Source organism: Chamaea fasciata, unplaced genomic scaffold, assembly GCF_029207755.1.
Source record: "Chamaea fasciata isolate MVZ Bird 193981 ecotype frontalis unplaced genomic scaffold, bChaFas1.0.hap1 SCAF_20, whole genome shotgun sequence".
Classification (NCBI taxonomy): domain Eukaryota; kingdom Metazoa; phylum Chordata; class Aves; order Passeriformes; family Sylviidae; genus Chamaea; species Chamaea fasciata.
Genome location: NW_027094105.1, coordinates 705,362 through 718,351, shown reverse-complemented (window position 1 = coordinate 718,351; position 12,990 = coordinate 705,362). Strand labels below are relative to the sequence as shown.

The 12,990-nt window shown below is 47.4% G+C and overlaps 1 protein-coding gene across 5 annotated transcripts in view; it reads left to right on the top strand.

Annotated features, from left to right (window-relative positions):
• The window catches only part of EXD3 (exonuclease 3'-5' domain containing 3), a 260,922-nt gene that overhangs the window by 89,243 nt on the left and 158,689 nt on the right, over positions 1-12,990 (top strand). For all 5 annotated transcript variants that reach the window (XM_066201028.1, XM_066201025.1, XM_066201026.1 and 2 more), the window contains 3 exons: positions 6,674-6,727; positions 7,144-7,283; positions 8,059-8,159. In XM_066201028.1, coding sequence (XP_066057125.1) covers positions 6,674-6,727; positions 7,144-7,283; positions 8,059-8,159 — 295 coding nt within the window. The remainder of the gene's footprint in view (positions 1-6,673; positions 6,728-7,143; positions 7,284-8,058; positions 8,160-12,990) is intronic.

Genomic DNA, 12,990 nt, shown 5'->3' with positions numbered 1-12,990 from the left:
CAGCATCAAAGTTCTCATCTTGTTTAACAGCTTTATAGTAAATTCTGAACAGGTGGCAGTGGAGCTGGGTTTAGGAAGGAAACAATAAATAATCTTTTTAGCCTCTGACAACCAGAAATATTCCTGGGCCTGAGAGACCTCCCACTCCAGCCTCTGTGTCAGAGGTTCTCTCCCCTTCATCACTTTGGTTCTTAAACAAGAATATTGGATGAAGCCAGCAATATTTTATTTTTAACGGGATTTTCAGTTGCTGTCTGTTCAGATTTCTGTTTTCAAAAGCAGAGTGTATTTTTTCTTCTAATATTTTATCCATCAATTTCTAGAAATAATGAAGGCTCATATATTAAATTTGGTTAATGTTTGCTCTTTCAATTAAAATAATGTGGATTATCTGGTAGAGTTCAGTTAAAATTTGACATAAAATGTGTAGGAGTACCCAGAGAAAAAGCTGTGTAGACGCAGAATTGCAAGTTTTTGTCAGCAATACTGCTACGGACATAATAGAAAGAGTGATTGACCAGAGTTAAACTTAAAGGAGCACAAATACTCAGAAGTGTAAAAATGGTCAGTTCAATCCCCATCATGACTGTCACTTTCAGTGCCAGGGATGTTCTGAACAGAGTCAGGGGTATTGGTTTTTGTAGCCCTACTTCATCCATGGTGCTGGACTACACACAGTGTATCTTTGCAGATCTGTCAGTAGAGATCAGTGTTAGCATTGATTGAGCACATTAATGGATAATCAGATTTTGGATTTCTTCACTCTGGCTTTTTCTGAGCTGTTCTCAGGCCAGGGAAAATGTCTCTGATATTGCTTCTTATCTCCATTCAGCACCTTAATTATACAAAGGCTTATTCAGCTCTTACTATATTTTAAACTGTGTACATTTGTATTTCCTTTTTTCTTTTAAATGAAGAATCATATTGGCTAAGAAGCCCAAGGAAAATGTTACAGCAATTTTTTCTCCCATAAAGATGATGTTTTAGCATCCAACCCTTTTTCCTCTGAACATACCCTGCTGCTAAAGGACAGCTGTAGTGGCACGGTGCCTGCCCGGTGATGACCCTCTGGAGCAGAGGGAGCCATGGGCCACTGCTGCCCTTCCTGGCCTCCAGAGCCACCTCTGCCCTGGGCTGTGCCTGAGGAATGCTGGGGAAGGAGCTTCAGTGTTGCTGGGAGTAATGAGATGGTAGAGTTCTGCTCCTACTGCCAGAATTTCTGGGCTCTGGGACAGCCCTGGGGATGTGCAGCAAATCCAGGTGTGCTGAGTCTGGGTCTGGTGGAGGTGGGCAACGCTCAGAGAATGAGCTGAGTGGTTAAACCCCATCTAAAACTGCTGAGTGACCTGAGGGACACAAATCAGAGAGGGCTGGCTTCTGTTCCCTCTTCCACTCACCTGTGCATATTCCAACTTGGACTTGTACTTCTCTCCCTCTACGTCAAATTCTTTGGCGGGGAATAACCTGTCACTGCTCCGTGCTAATGGTCTCACTCTTTCCTGGTCTCTTGAGTGTGAACCTGAGGAATGTCATGTTTCCTTGGTTTCTGCAGACTTTCCCACAGCCAGCTGTGTATGAAGTGCCCTTTGCGCAGGAAGCAAGCAACCATGGAACCTGATGTCATCCATTGTGCAGTGATGCACTCTGAGAGCTCAGCAAAGCTGATTAGCCGCAAGTTTGAAATGAGTGATTCCGAAACACAAACCAGATGTGCCCAAAGATTAATACCTGGTGTGTCTTTTACTCAGTTATTTCTGGCATTATCCAGGCTTTGATCACTGCGATCTTCTTGAAGTTGACATTGGTTCCTCCTCTGCAAAGTCTCCTTCATTTATTTGTTGTTTCATTTATTTGGGCTTTCAGAAATTCTCTCACTGTGTGTGTTCAGAAACAGTGCACTCAGTCAGGCACAGACATATCTGCGTTTGTGCTGTCCCAGCTTGCTCGCAGCAGAGCCAAGAGCAGGAGTCATCAGCAACCACTGGTGCCTGTCCTGCCTCAGCACTCCAAGCAGTTCTCCTGCACGAGGTAATTCCTCTGCTGTGAACCCCACCGTGGGAAAATTGCAGAAATTGTCAGTGCAGACACCACCCAAGTGCACATGCCCTTGCAGATAAGATCTTGTGTGGCTTCCTGCACCTCGTACTGTACGTGGAAAGAATAGTCATTTTTCGATGAGACAGAGCCGACTGCATACAAAACAAGCTGAGAGGGGCAGGTATTGGTGCAGGGTGTGTGGGCTCTGCTTGCTCCAGAGCACTCCTCACGTTCCCATACTCGTGGGGTTGCATTTGCGTGACTGCAGGAGTGTTCTGGTGCTCATGGCTGGGCCTGAACATGTCAGGTTTGGGAAATTTCCCCCATGCTTTGGTCACTGCTCCTACTAGTGGGTTAGGTGGAATTCAGTGTAGTGTTGCCCAGCTTTGAATTCTGCCCCAGACTCAGCCAGCTGTCTGCTGTATTTTAGGGATTTATTCTTGGGAGACAAAACTACTACAAAATGTCCAGATGGGATTTTTGCATTCACCATCATTAAGTCAAAGAACGGCCCAAAGCTTCTCAAGCATGAGGAAACTCAGGAGCTTGGATGGGAGTTGGATCAGGCAATGGCCATCAACTTTTCTCCTGCACTAAGCAGTGCATTCATCACATCCCTCTCCCCTGTACACTTTGGGGTTCAAGGCAAGAGAGGGACCAGCCTCCCCCAGGTTGTTTGTTGTCATCTGTGGGGGTTTAGTACAGGTTGAACACTGTTATGTGCTGCAAGAATGATAATTATTACTGTTATTAGGTTATGCTAGAAACTCTCCGTGGATTAAACATTTTTGTGCAAAGGCTCCTTGTACTACCATCCATGACGATAATACTCTCTTTGGGGGTTGAGGGGGTGAGTAGACCCTGATAGGTGTCAATATCTCAGCATTCCTCAGAGCCATGCCCATGTTCCTGCATCCTGCCTCGGGTTTTGGCTCTTACTGCTCAGTTGGTGAAGTCGGAGGGTACCTGCTGTTCAGGATTTGGGCAGCCCTGCTGATCCAGCCCGAGGATCTGCAGCTGGATGAACGGGATCGCCAGATTCCAGCTTCCCTGGCTCGCCTTCCAGCCTAGCACTGCAGATGGGGAATGCTGGCACTGGGTGGGGAGGGGGTTTCTCACCCGTTCAGTTACAGCCTGCTCGGCCTCATTAAAATGTTTGTTTTCTGAGTCAAAACGAGCCTACGAATGAGGTGTTGTTTTGCTGGAGATCTTATCAGCTGTAAACAGACGGTTAAAAATAGGGTCGTTTTACACAAAACTTGTTTGTGGAGTGAAACAATTCAAAACACGATAATAACAAAACAAAATCTTAAAATAGCTCGGAGTTGAGACCACAGACACAGCTGCCAAGCACTTTCATCTTTATTACAGTTACTCATATCTCTTCTCTTACTATTCCCATTGTAAACAGGCTGATGTTATCTCTGCTGGCCTCCCGCTCAGCCCAGCCCCTGGAGCTGCACCCTGATCCAGCCTGGTGCCTGTTTCTGGGGCCCAGCTCATGCTTCTCCTTCCATGTGTAGCTTCAGGCACGGATAAGGCAGCTACCCTCCTCCAGGAGTGTTCCCCTGCTGCAGGGAGGCTCTGCCAGCAGCACCATTGCTCTGCCTGCTCTCTTACCTATTTGAGCTGGAGGGTGTTAAATTGCTGTTAAAAACCAGCTTTTGTAAAGCACTGGGCCAGGCTGCCCAGAGCAATGGAGTTACCATCCCTGGAGGTGTTCAAAAAACCTGTGGACGTGGCACCTGGGGATATGGTTTGGCAGTGAACGCTCTGGTGGTGCTGGGTTGATGGTTGGATTTCGTCATCTTAGAGGTCTTCTCCAACCATGATGATTTCATGAATCTCTGTGTGATTGGAATTGCTCTGTCCTCCAGGCCTCCTGTGGGGTAGCTGAGTCTGCCAGCCCTGGGCAGGGAAGGGAGGGCTCCCCACACTCTGGACAAATGAACATCTGTTGTTCTACACCCTTTGGGACAGGGTAGAAAATCCAACCAGGGAAAGAGGAAAACCCAACCTGACACCACACATGTTCATCTGATTAAGTCGCCTGTACAGTTAGCAGAGCTGGAGATAAAACTTGCCATGTAGATAACAGTGCTGCAATTAGGTTAATCTGAACATTAAAAAGCCATTAGGGAGCTGTTGGATGTTGCAGTTAAAACTAAGGCTACAATAGGAGGTACTAATGAGATCAAATGGTGAAACAAGGCCTTGAGAGTTGCAATTTTTTTTTTTTTTAATGATGATTTCTTTTAATTCAGCAAACTTGAGGAGCTGAGAGGAAAGCAAAACCAGCTGCCAAAGCTTTGGAGACCCAAACCTCTTTTTCAGTTCCACACCAGAAATAGCAAGCTTCAACTTGAGAATAATCACTCAGCTTGAACATTGTGTTGTTAAACTGATAATGTGAGAGGAAATAAGCAGCTCTTTGCCTCTGACTTGTGGAATAAAGTCCGAAGTAAGGGAGAGGTTTGGCTGAGGTTTAGCTGGGCTGAGCAATGCTTCTGTGTCTTTCTGTTCAGTCTCTGCATTAATGGTGATTCCTCTTTTTGTCACTTACAGTTCTTCTCTTGATTTCTCTTTTGAAGATGAAGCCTGGACTTCCAATGAAGCAGTGTTAAAAAAAAACCCGTAAACCACCCAAACTTCCCCAAAACCAAACCAAAACAAACAGAATACACTGATGTTTTCCCACTTCTAAGTGGGGCAGTAGGATTGGGCAGCTGAACTTCCATGGCACGTGTTGGGTCTCTGCTTTTGCACACTCGGTCTGTGATGCAGTGATTGAAGTACAGGCATGAATTTCCCAGAAAGGAACATAATCTGCTGCTGCTGCTGTGAGCAGGGGTGAGCTGTGAGGTGTCTCTGGTGCTTGTGTGGCTTTGCAGGACATGTGCTGCCAGTGATGGGGTGAGTTCAGGTGGCACTCGAGTGATCGCAGGAAATGGATTTCAAGGCATGTGCCTGCCCCCACTTGGGTTATTCTTCTGTGTTTTTTTCCAGAAAAAGTTTCATGCAGGTGACGTGTAATGGTGGGGGTTCTCTTTCCCTGGAGAAATGCACATTTGGTACTGCATTTTATTTGTTTTTAAGGGTCCATAAGGAAGATGGAGACAAACATTTTAGCAGGGCCTGGAGTGGTAGGAAAAGAGGTGATGGTTTTAAACTAATAGAGGGGAGATTTGCATTAGATCTAAGAGATTTTATTTACAGTGAGGGTGGGGAGGCCCTGGCACAGGTTTTCTAGAGAAGCTGTGGCTGCCCCATCCCTGGAAACTTTCCAAGTGAGGCTGGACAGCAGCTCTGAGCAACCAGATCCAGCTGAAGATATCCCTGCTCACTCCTAGGGGGTTGCAACTAAGTGGGCTTTAAAGGCCCCTTCCAACCCAAACCATTCTATATTCCTACAAATAGCACAGTTCTAACATGCATCCATTTTGACAAATGCATCATTTTCCTGCTCTTTCTCTCAAATCAAAATCAATCACCAAGAGCAAGGAAACCTATGGAAGGGAGGAACTTTTCCACCAAGCTCTTCCACACTGATTTTATCCTCATCTGAATAAAAAGTCATTGGAGAGCTCAGTGGATTCCATCCCATCAATGGTCAGTGCTGCACACATGCTCTGGCAGGGTCACAGCACTGCTTACAGCCCTTCGGGAAAATGCAGCCTGACTTGGTAGAGGTGTTGGAAGGACACTCCATGTCCAGCCTCCTCATTCCTGGTTCCCAGTTCAGCACTAACACACAGAGGTGCTCCAAGGCTCCTTGCCCTGATAGCCCCAGTGCAAGGCACTATATTAAAGCCACCCATTAAGTGTTTATTCTGTATTTGGGATCCTCACACACAAGAGAAATGAGAGACTCTTGCTTCCTGTAAATCCTAAATGTGCCTGTGCCTCCCAACAGTGCACAGTTAGAGCTTCATCCATTCCTGTGGTCCCCAGCTGGGATGGGACAGGCAGTGGCAGAACCAGCTCTTCTGAGCTTGAGTTCCTGCAGCTCATCCCAGCAGGTTCCAGAAGATCCTGATTTGGAGGCAGTTTGTGAACATGGCAGGTCCTGGCTTATCAAAGATTCAAAGATCCCATGGAAGGGAAAAATATAGTTCTTCCCATCTCACTGCCTGCGGCAACCCTGGCGCTTTCAGGGGTGTGGAGTGACTCAGGAATTAGAGAAACTGTAACTTTTTGATTTCAGGGTGTTTAAAATCTTGAGTTGCTTTCACAAAATGCAACTATTTTACAAAGCTTCAAAGGCAGAGGGAGACTGGTAAAGTTCGCTCAGAAAGGTATGGTGGGTCAGGTGTTTTTACCATGACATTGATAGGAAATATCTATCCCAGCTGGTTTTGTTCAGGTGCTTCACTTGCTTTCTGCCCAACAACTTGATCTTTAATTTTTGCTCCGGGGCTGTTGCTACTCAGGATATGCAGCTCTGCCAGGTGTGTTCTTGTACATTTGTGAAATGAATGTGGCCAAATGTTTCCAGGATTTGTGCTTGACAACGTAACAGAAATAATTAACACATTAAAAATGTGTATAACAGCATTTTTATTTCACTTTGGAATAATGCCCATTTATCCACTGTAGGGTTCTTCTAAATACACAACTTTTTTTCGATGTTTTCTAGGCAGCGATACTGAGTATTAAGCTGAAATTACAGCCAGATCAAGATGTAGAGAAGGTGAGTCATTTCCTCTGCAGGCTCCTCTGTCATCAGATCTACCTTTTGTTAGCAAGAGATCCATCAGTGTCCTCCAACTCCTGCTGCCTTTCACCTGAGGCTTTACTCCATTTCCAAGAAGTCCCTGTTGTGTTGTTGATGTACCTTTACATCAAGGTTAGGCAGAGAGTGTTTTGTTAGCCCCCATTACACCTCTTATCTGGTTTTTCTGGCAGCAGCCACTGCTATAACAAATCCTGGCTGTGCTCATCACTGAGGCAGAGATCAGTAGTTTGCTGCACTGAAGCATTTTGTGTTACAATTTGTGTTACAAATGTCACAGCACTCCTGTGGCTTGGGCAGGGTTGGGACTCGCTCTCATGCTCCATGGGGATCAAAGGCACGGCACGGTCCTTTAACGTAATTCCTTCTCCTAGATGTGTACCCCACTACTGCTCGAGGATAAAGCTAACTTGGTGGAAGATTATGTGGCAGAATATCCCGAGCTCCAGAGGAAGCTCTTGCAGACCCTGGACACTTGGTGTGACCCCAGCTTCAATATCAGAGACATCACAAGGTAGAAACACTTGTCTTTCTGAGCAGCTGGGGCCAAGGTGCTGCCAGAGAGCACTGTGGGGCTGTCCCCTGGCTGGCTGGCTGTGGTCATGTCCCATAAGGGAGTGCAGTACATTGACTTTTCAGCTGAAAAAGGGAAAATTCTGATGGCTGTGCCAGAGTCTTCTCCAACAGCCCAGCCTGTAGGACAGAGGAATCCTTGCTATTGACAGGATGCTCCATTCCTGCTGGGATGAAACCTGTGCAGGACACCTCAGCAGCAGAGCAGTATCAAAATCTCCCACAGAGGTTGGAGCAGTCAGTCTCTTGTGCTTTGCTGCAGACAAGGGTGACTTTCAGTATCAGTTGTACAGGTTTGGAGAAAAATAACACTGTGATGAAGAGGCAGAAAAACAAGAGATGCAAGTGGTTAACCTTCCTGTGCTCATCAACTCATTCACTTCTGAATTGCCTCTCACTCGAATAACTCCTGTCATTCAGAGCCAGCAGCACAGTCAGAGTCACAGTGTAGCTGCAATAGTTGCTGTCAGCTCTGAAAAAGATGAAAAGGAGTTGCTCACTTTCTCTTTCTTTAAAATGAGCCTCTGGATTTGCCTCACCCAGTTGACTGAAATTTGTGTGGTTGTGCTGTTGGCTTTTCACTGTACCTTGGGAAAGGCAGGGGCCTGTCCTTATCAACATCCTGCAAACCCCAATCCCTCTGCTGTTAAATGTCTGCTATTTGGGAGACAAACTTTAGGTGATGCCACAGGTGTGTCTTTCTGGTGTTGTTACAGACCATATCAAGGCCTGTCCAGGTACAAACCCGAAAAATTTAACCGCAGAGTGCTCAGCAAGCTGGTCTTCAGGCTCCTGGAGAGATTCAGTGTTGACCCAGGTATGGGATATGGCAACATATTGTGGAGTTTTCTCTCCGTAATAAAGAACCAAGCCAATTTGTCTTCTTCCATGTTCATCAAGGAATCTCTGCTGTCATTTATCCTGGGGAATTTCAGAGTTTAATTAATGATATTGAAAAACAAAGCTGGTAAGTTATGGGAATTATCACTTTGTGCTGTCGAAGAATGAAGTGCTGGTGACTAATAGACTGCTTCTGCCATGATCTGAAATAAATCCTGACCTCAGCATGGCTCTGCATAAACACACCATGGTCAGCTCTGAGTTATGACTCCATTTCTCTCACATAAGAGGCAAGTCATTATTCACTGGGGATCTGTTTTCTTGAGCTGCGGGTGCGTCAGCTGGGAGGAGATAACCCTTGGGAAGCAGGAGCCTCGCAGCCCTTTGTACTCTTTGCATAAACTAGAGTTGGTGGGGGAAATTTTAAGGCTCTTGCAGCCTTGCAAGGGAAGTGGCACATTTTCCATCGCTTCACCTGCAGCTTCACCATCAGCTCTCTAATAAAATCTGCTTTGCTTTGGTTCTTAGCGGGGCCTGTTGATTTCTCCTTCTCTTTGGGGCCTTGCACCAGACCCTTTTAGGTGCACCATTAGCTTTTACCCTGCAGAGGTTTCCATCATCAATCCAAGGAATGCAATTGTCTTTTCTTGGGCTGAAAAGGGTTTTCTAACCACAAATTGTGGACTTGTTACACCTGTCAGCAACACTACTGCGTTTTAATCTTCCCATCTTCAGACTGGTGTTCAAAAGTTAACAAGATAAACCTTTCAAACCCTCACCGGAGGAGAAGTGGATATAATTAAACCCAGCATGTCCGTGTGAAAGCTGAGACATATGGGAATGATTTATTTAGAAATTAAAAGCTTCCCAGAAGTTCATTAGTTTTCAGTAACTTCCCTCCTTGACAGTGTGGGCATTCGGTCAGGCTGTGTTGTCTTTGATGATCTGTAAAGAGAAAAGAGTTGTTCCCCTTTCCATATGAAAGCTCCACCAAGGGCACGATATAATGGTAGAGGTGAAATGATGTAACTGTTCACATGCAAAATCCTGAGAAATAATAATTAGAGAAAAGAAAAATCTAGGACAGGGGCATGTGTTGGGCTCAGGTGCACCCCGTGGATTGCAGTGTGCTTTGACCTGGTGATGCTTTCCAGATGTTGTAGCTGCTGATAATAATGGCCAGATCTTGCTGGTCCTCTGCAGACATTCACTGGAGAGGAGGTTCCTTGGGGTAAATACAGATCCCATTCCTTCCAGACAAATGTCCTTCCAGCCCTTTCTCCCATGCAAACTGCAGTGTCTGCAGTGCAGGGCAAGTCCTTGCTCAAGAAGGTTGCCCACCTCTGCTGATGTGAGAGGGGTGCAAGCACCTGGTTTGGACTTCAGCTAAAGCCAGTGCTGGCTGACTCCCACAGTCCCATACAGGACAGTAGGTATTTAGTTTTTACATCATACCATGTGTAATTATGAGCAGGAATTCACACATTTCTGAACTGTGGCTGTCAGTCTCCTTTGAAGTGCTTTGGAATGGGATGAATACCTGCAGAGGAATTGCTGCCTTAGTGCTGGGCATGCTGGAACTGAATTGGGAAATGCTGGCAGCTGCAATAATGTGGCTTTCTTTGTCTTCCCATCTCTCCCCTCCCTTTTGGTGAATATCTTGGTGTTCTGTCTCCATTCTGTAGTGAGAGCAAGTCTAACTGCTTACTTACAAAAAGTAAGCAGGCTGGGCAAAGCATACAGATAAAAAAAAAAACCAACCCTCATTTCTCTTGTTCTGAGCAGCTCCCCCAAATGCTGGTGGTGAGGCAGAGCTCACACTTCTTGTCACCTCACCTGGGCTCGTCTGATGCTGCGGCTGCTTTTGGTCTCCTCCTCCCTGTGACTCCCACTCGCTGTGAGAGCCTGAGAACAGCAGTAGGGAGGGAAGTGGCTTTGGTGAGAAGGGCTGGAGGAGGATGGGGTTTCTGGGTATGAGAAGGCAAACTTTTGTGTGACTCAGTTCTTGCAGTTCCAAATCGACTTGGAGATTTCATTGCCTTGAGCTCACTCTTGCCCACTCACAGTAAATCACTCTGCCAAGCACAGCTGAGGTGTCCATCAGCAACTGAGACCTGGAACACTCCTGGGAACTGTCAGCCCTAAATTTCAGAGCCAGATAGGAGGCAGCACAATTAAAAAAAAGATCTCACACCTCCAGAAAAAAAAAAAAAATACAGCCATCCTCTTAAATTAGTCCTCCTGTTCTTTTTCAGAGCTGTATTTCAGTATTCCTGTTAACTCCCAAACAGGGCATGGGAAGTGGGAGATTTTCTACTGAGTCCCAAAGGTGTCCCAATAAATTGTGTGTGGATTTCATTTAATTACCCTTATTGGGGAAGGAAGAAGCCGGGCCGAAGTGGTGTGTGATTGAGGAAATTGAGGTTTATAGAGTCTTTCCTCACACCTGGGTCAGTATGATCTGGCTTAACTAGCCTGTAGCTTTTCCAAGCTAATTACTTAATAGTCTTTGGAGACCCTGTGAGATCGACTTTACAAATGCAAGTTTCAGTCAAAACAGATTTCAGAGGTGAGGGAACAGCCCCTTCCCAGGGTTGGCACGGCTGAGCGTTCTCTGCTGTGGTTTGGCGCAGCCAGGACACAGACAGAGCTCAGCGGTGTTTTTCATTTACAATTCCCAAGTCTGAGGTAGAAAGGATCCTGCTCAGAGAAGTGTAGCAGCCTCATCTGTTGGGCTTAGTGCCTCCGTGCCGATGTGGGAGATCCGAGTGGAGGGGCAGAGGGGGGAGAGGGGATACCTGAGAGCCCCGGTACCGGCGGGGCTGTGCTGGGGCTGTAACAGACGAGCACCTCTGGTTCGGAGCAAGTGTTTGCCGTGGGCCTCCAGAGGTTTTTTGAACCAGGAGGAATGTTTTCCTCGATTGGACACCCACTCGTCTGTTTGGTTTAACGCGTGATTTCCATCCGTGTGGCCGGCCGGGCCCGCGCTGCCGGGAGCGCCGCGCTGCGGGGCAGCAGAGGGCAGGAGAGGGCTGTGCAAGGCCACATCTGCACAGGTGAGCCACAGCTGGCCGCACCTCCTCGGGCCTCGGGGACCTGCCCGCCCGTGTCCAGGCAGTCACCAGGGGGAGCCCCGGATGGGGCCTGGGAGTCCTCACCAGGCAGAAGATGCTCTGTTAGAAACAAGGGAATGACTTGTACAACTTGACAGGAATGCTTTTGGAGGGAGAGCAGATTAAGTCTTTTTTTTCCCCCCTGACTGCCATGGTGATGATTTTCCTCCAGAGTGTTTTAACTCAGGTGTTAAATACCTGCACAGCTCTCCATTCTGTTGTCTCTTTTCACCCTTATGTTTTCCACAGAATCCTGGACTGGTTTGGTTGGAATGGACATTAAAGCCCATCCAGTCCCACTCCTCCCATGGCAGGGACACCTCCCACTATCCCAGGCTGCTCCAAGCCCCATCCAGTCCGGCCTGGGACACTTCCAGGGATCCAGGGGCAGCCACAGCTGCTCTGGGCACCCTGTGCCAGAGCCTGCCCACCCTCCCAGGGAGCAATTCCTTCCCAATATCCCATCTATCCCTGGCCTCTGGCAGTGGGAAGCCATTCCCTCTTGTCCTGCCCCTCCATCCCTTGCCCCAAATCCTTCTCCAGCTCTCCTGGAGCCCCTTTAGGCCCTGGCAGGGGCTCTGAGCTCTCCTTGGAGCCTTCTCCTCTCCAGGTGAGCGCCCCCGGCTCTCCCAGCCTGGCTCCAGGGCAGAGGGGCTGCAGCCCTTGGAGCAGCTCCGTGGCCGCCTCTGGACCCATTCCAACAGGAGCTGGGCCCAGGGCTGGGGCAGCTCTGCAGGTGGGGTCTCCCCTGAGCACAGGGGCAGAGGGACAGAGTCCCCCCTCCCCTGCTGCCCATGCTGGGGATTAGCCCAGGGCAAGGGGGTTCAGACCTGGGGCGGCTCATACCCACAGCAGCCCCAGGTCCTTCTGCCACAGTTGCTCTTGGTCTGTTCTCTGTCCAACCTCTCTGTGTTTTTGTTACATTCTTTGTTCTTCTTTGTAATAAAACATAGAAACCCACATTCCAACTCAATTCCTTTGCTCCATCAGAATAAAATATGTCACCAGTGCCTTCAAACATGTTTCCAGTCCATCCATGTTCCTCTGTCTTTTCCACTCAGAGGCCAAGCATTCAACTCCCCCAGTTCTGCCAGAGCCTGTGCTTTGGATATTTCCTTTAGAAGCTCAAAGAAAAAGATGTTCAGTGGATCTTTTGGGTGGCCTGGAGGGACTATGCCATGGTTCTTTCTGAACAACCATGCCATGGTTCTTTCTGAAGAGTTTTGAAAACATTAAGTTAGATGGTGATGTCACTAATTTTTACATTGCTCTTATATTCTTTAGGGAGTGTTCCTTTCCGTGAGCTGATGATTTTTCCTCCAGATATTGTGACAATATCCAGAGGAAAATCACCATATTTACTGGTGCAGTATCCTGCATGATAATTGCAGTTGTTTCCTCAGATGCTTTGAGGGGAGGGATTTGTTGTCACACTGTGGAAGGTTCACTTATAAATAACGGCTTTAAGCATTTCTGTTTGACATGGAAATGGTCACATTCTGAGGTGATGCTTCAGGGCACTCTCAGGAGCTGCTGTAACCAGTGGGACATCAATCCACACCTCTCTGATCCCAGGCTCTGGTATCTGGTATTTAGTCCTTGGGCATGCCCTGTGTGGGGCACACAAAGGGATGAGGAATCAGTTTCTCCCTGTGGGTGCTAATTCAAGGCAGGTGACACAGAATTTCATGACTA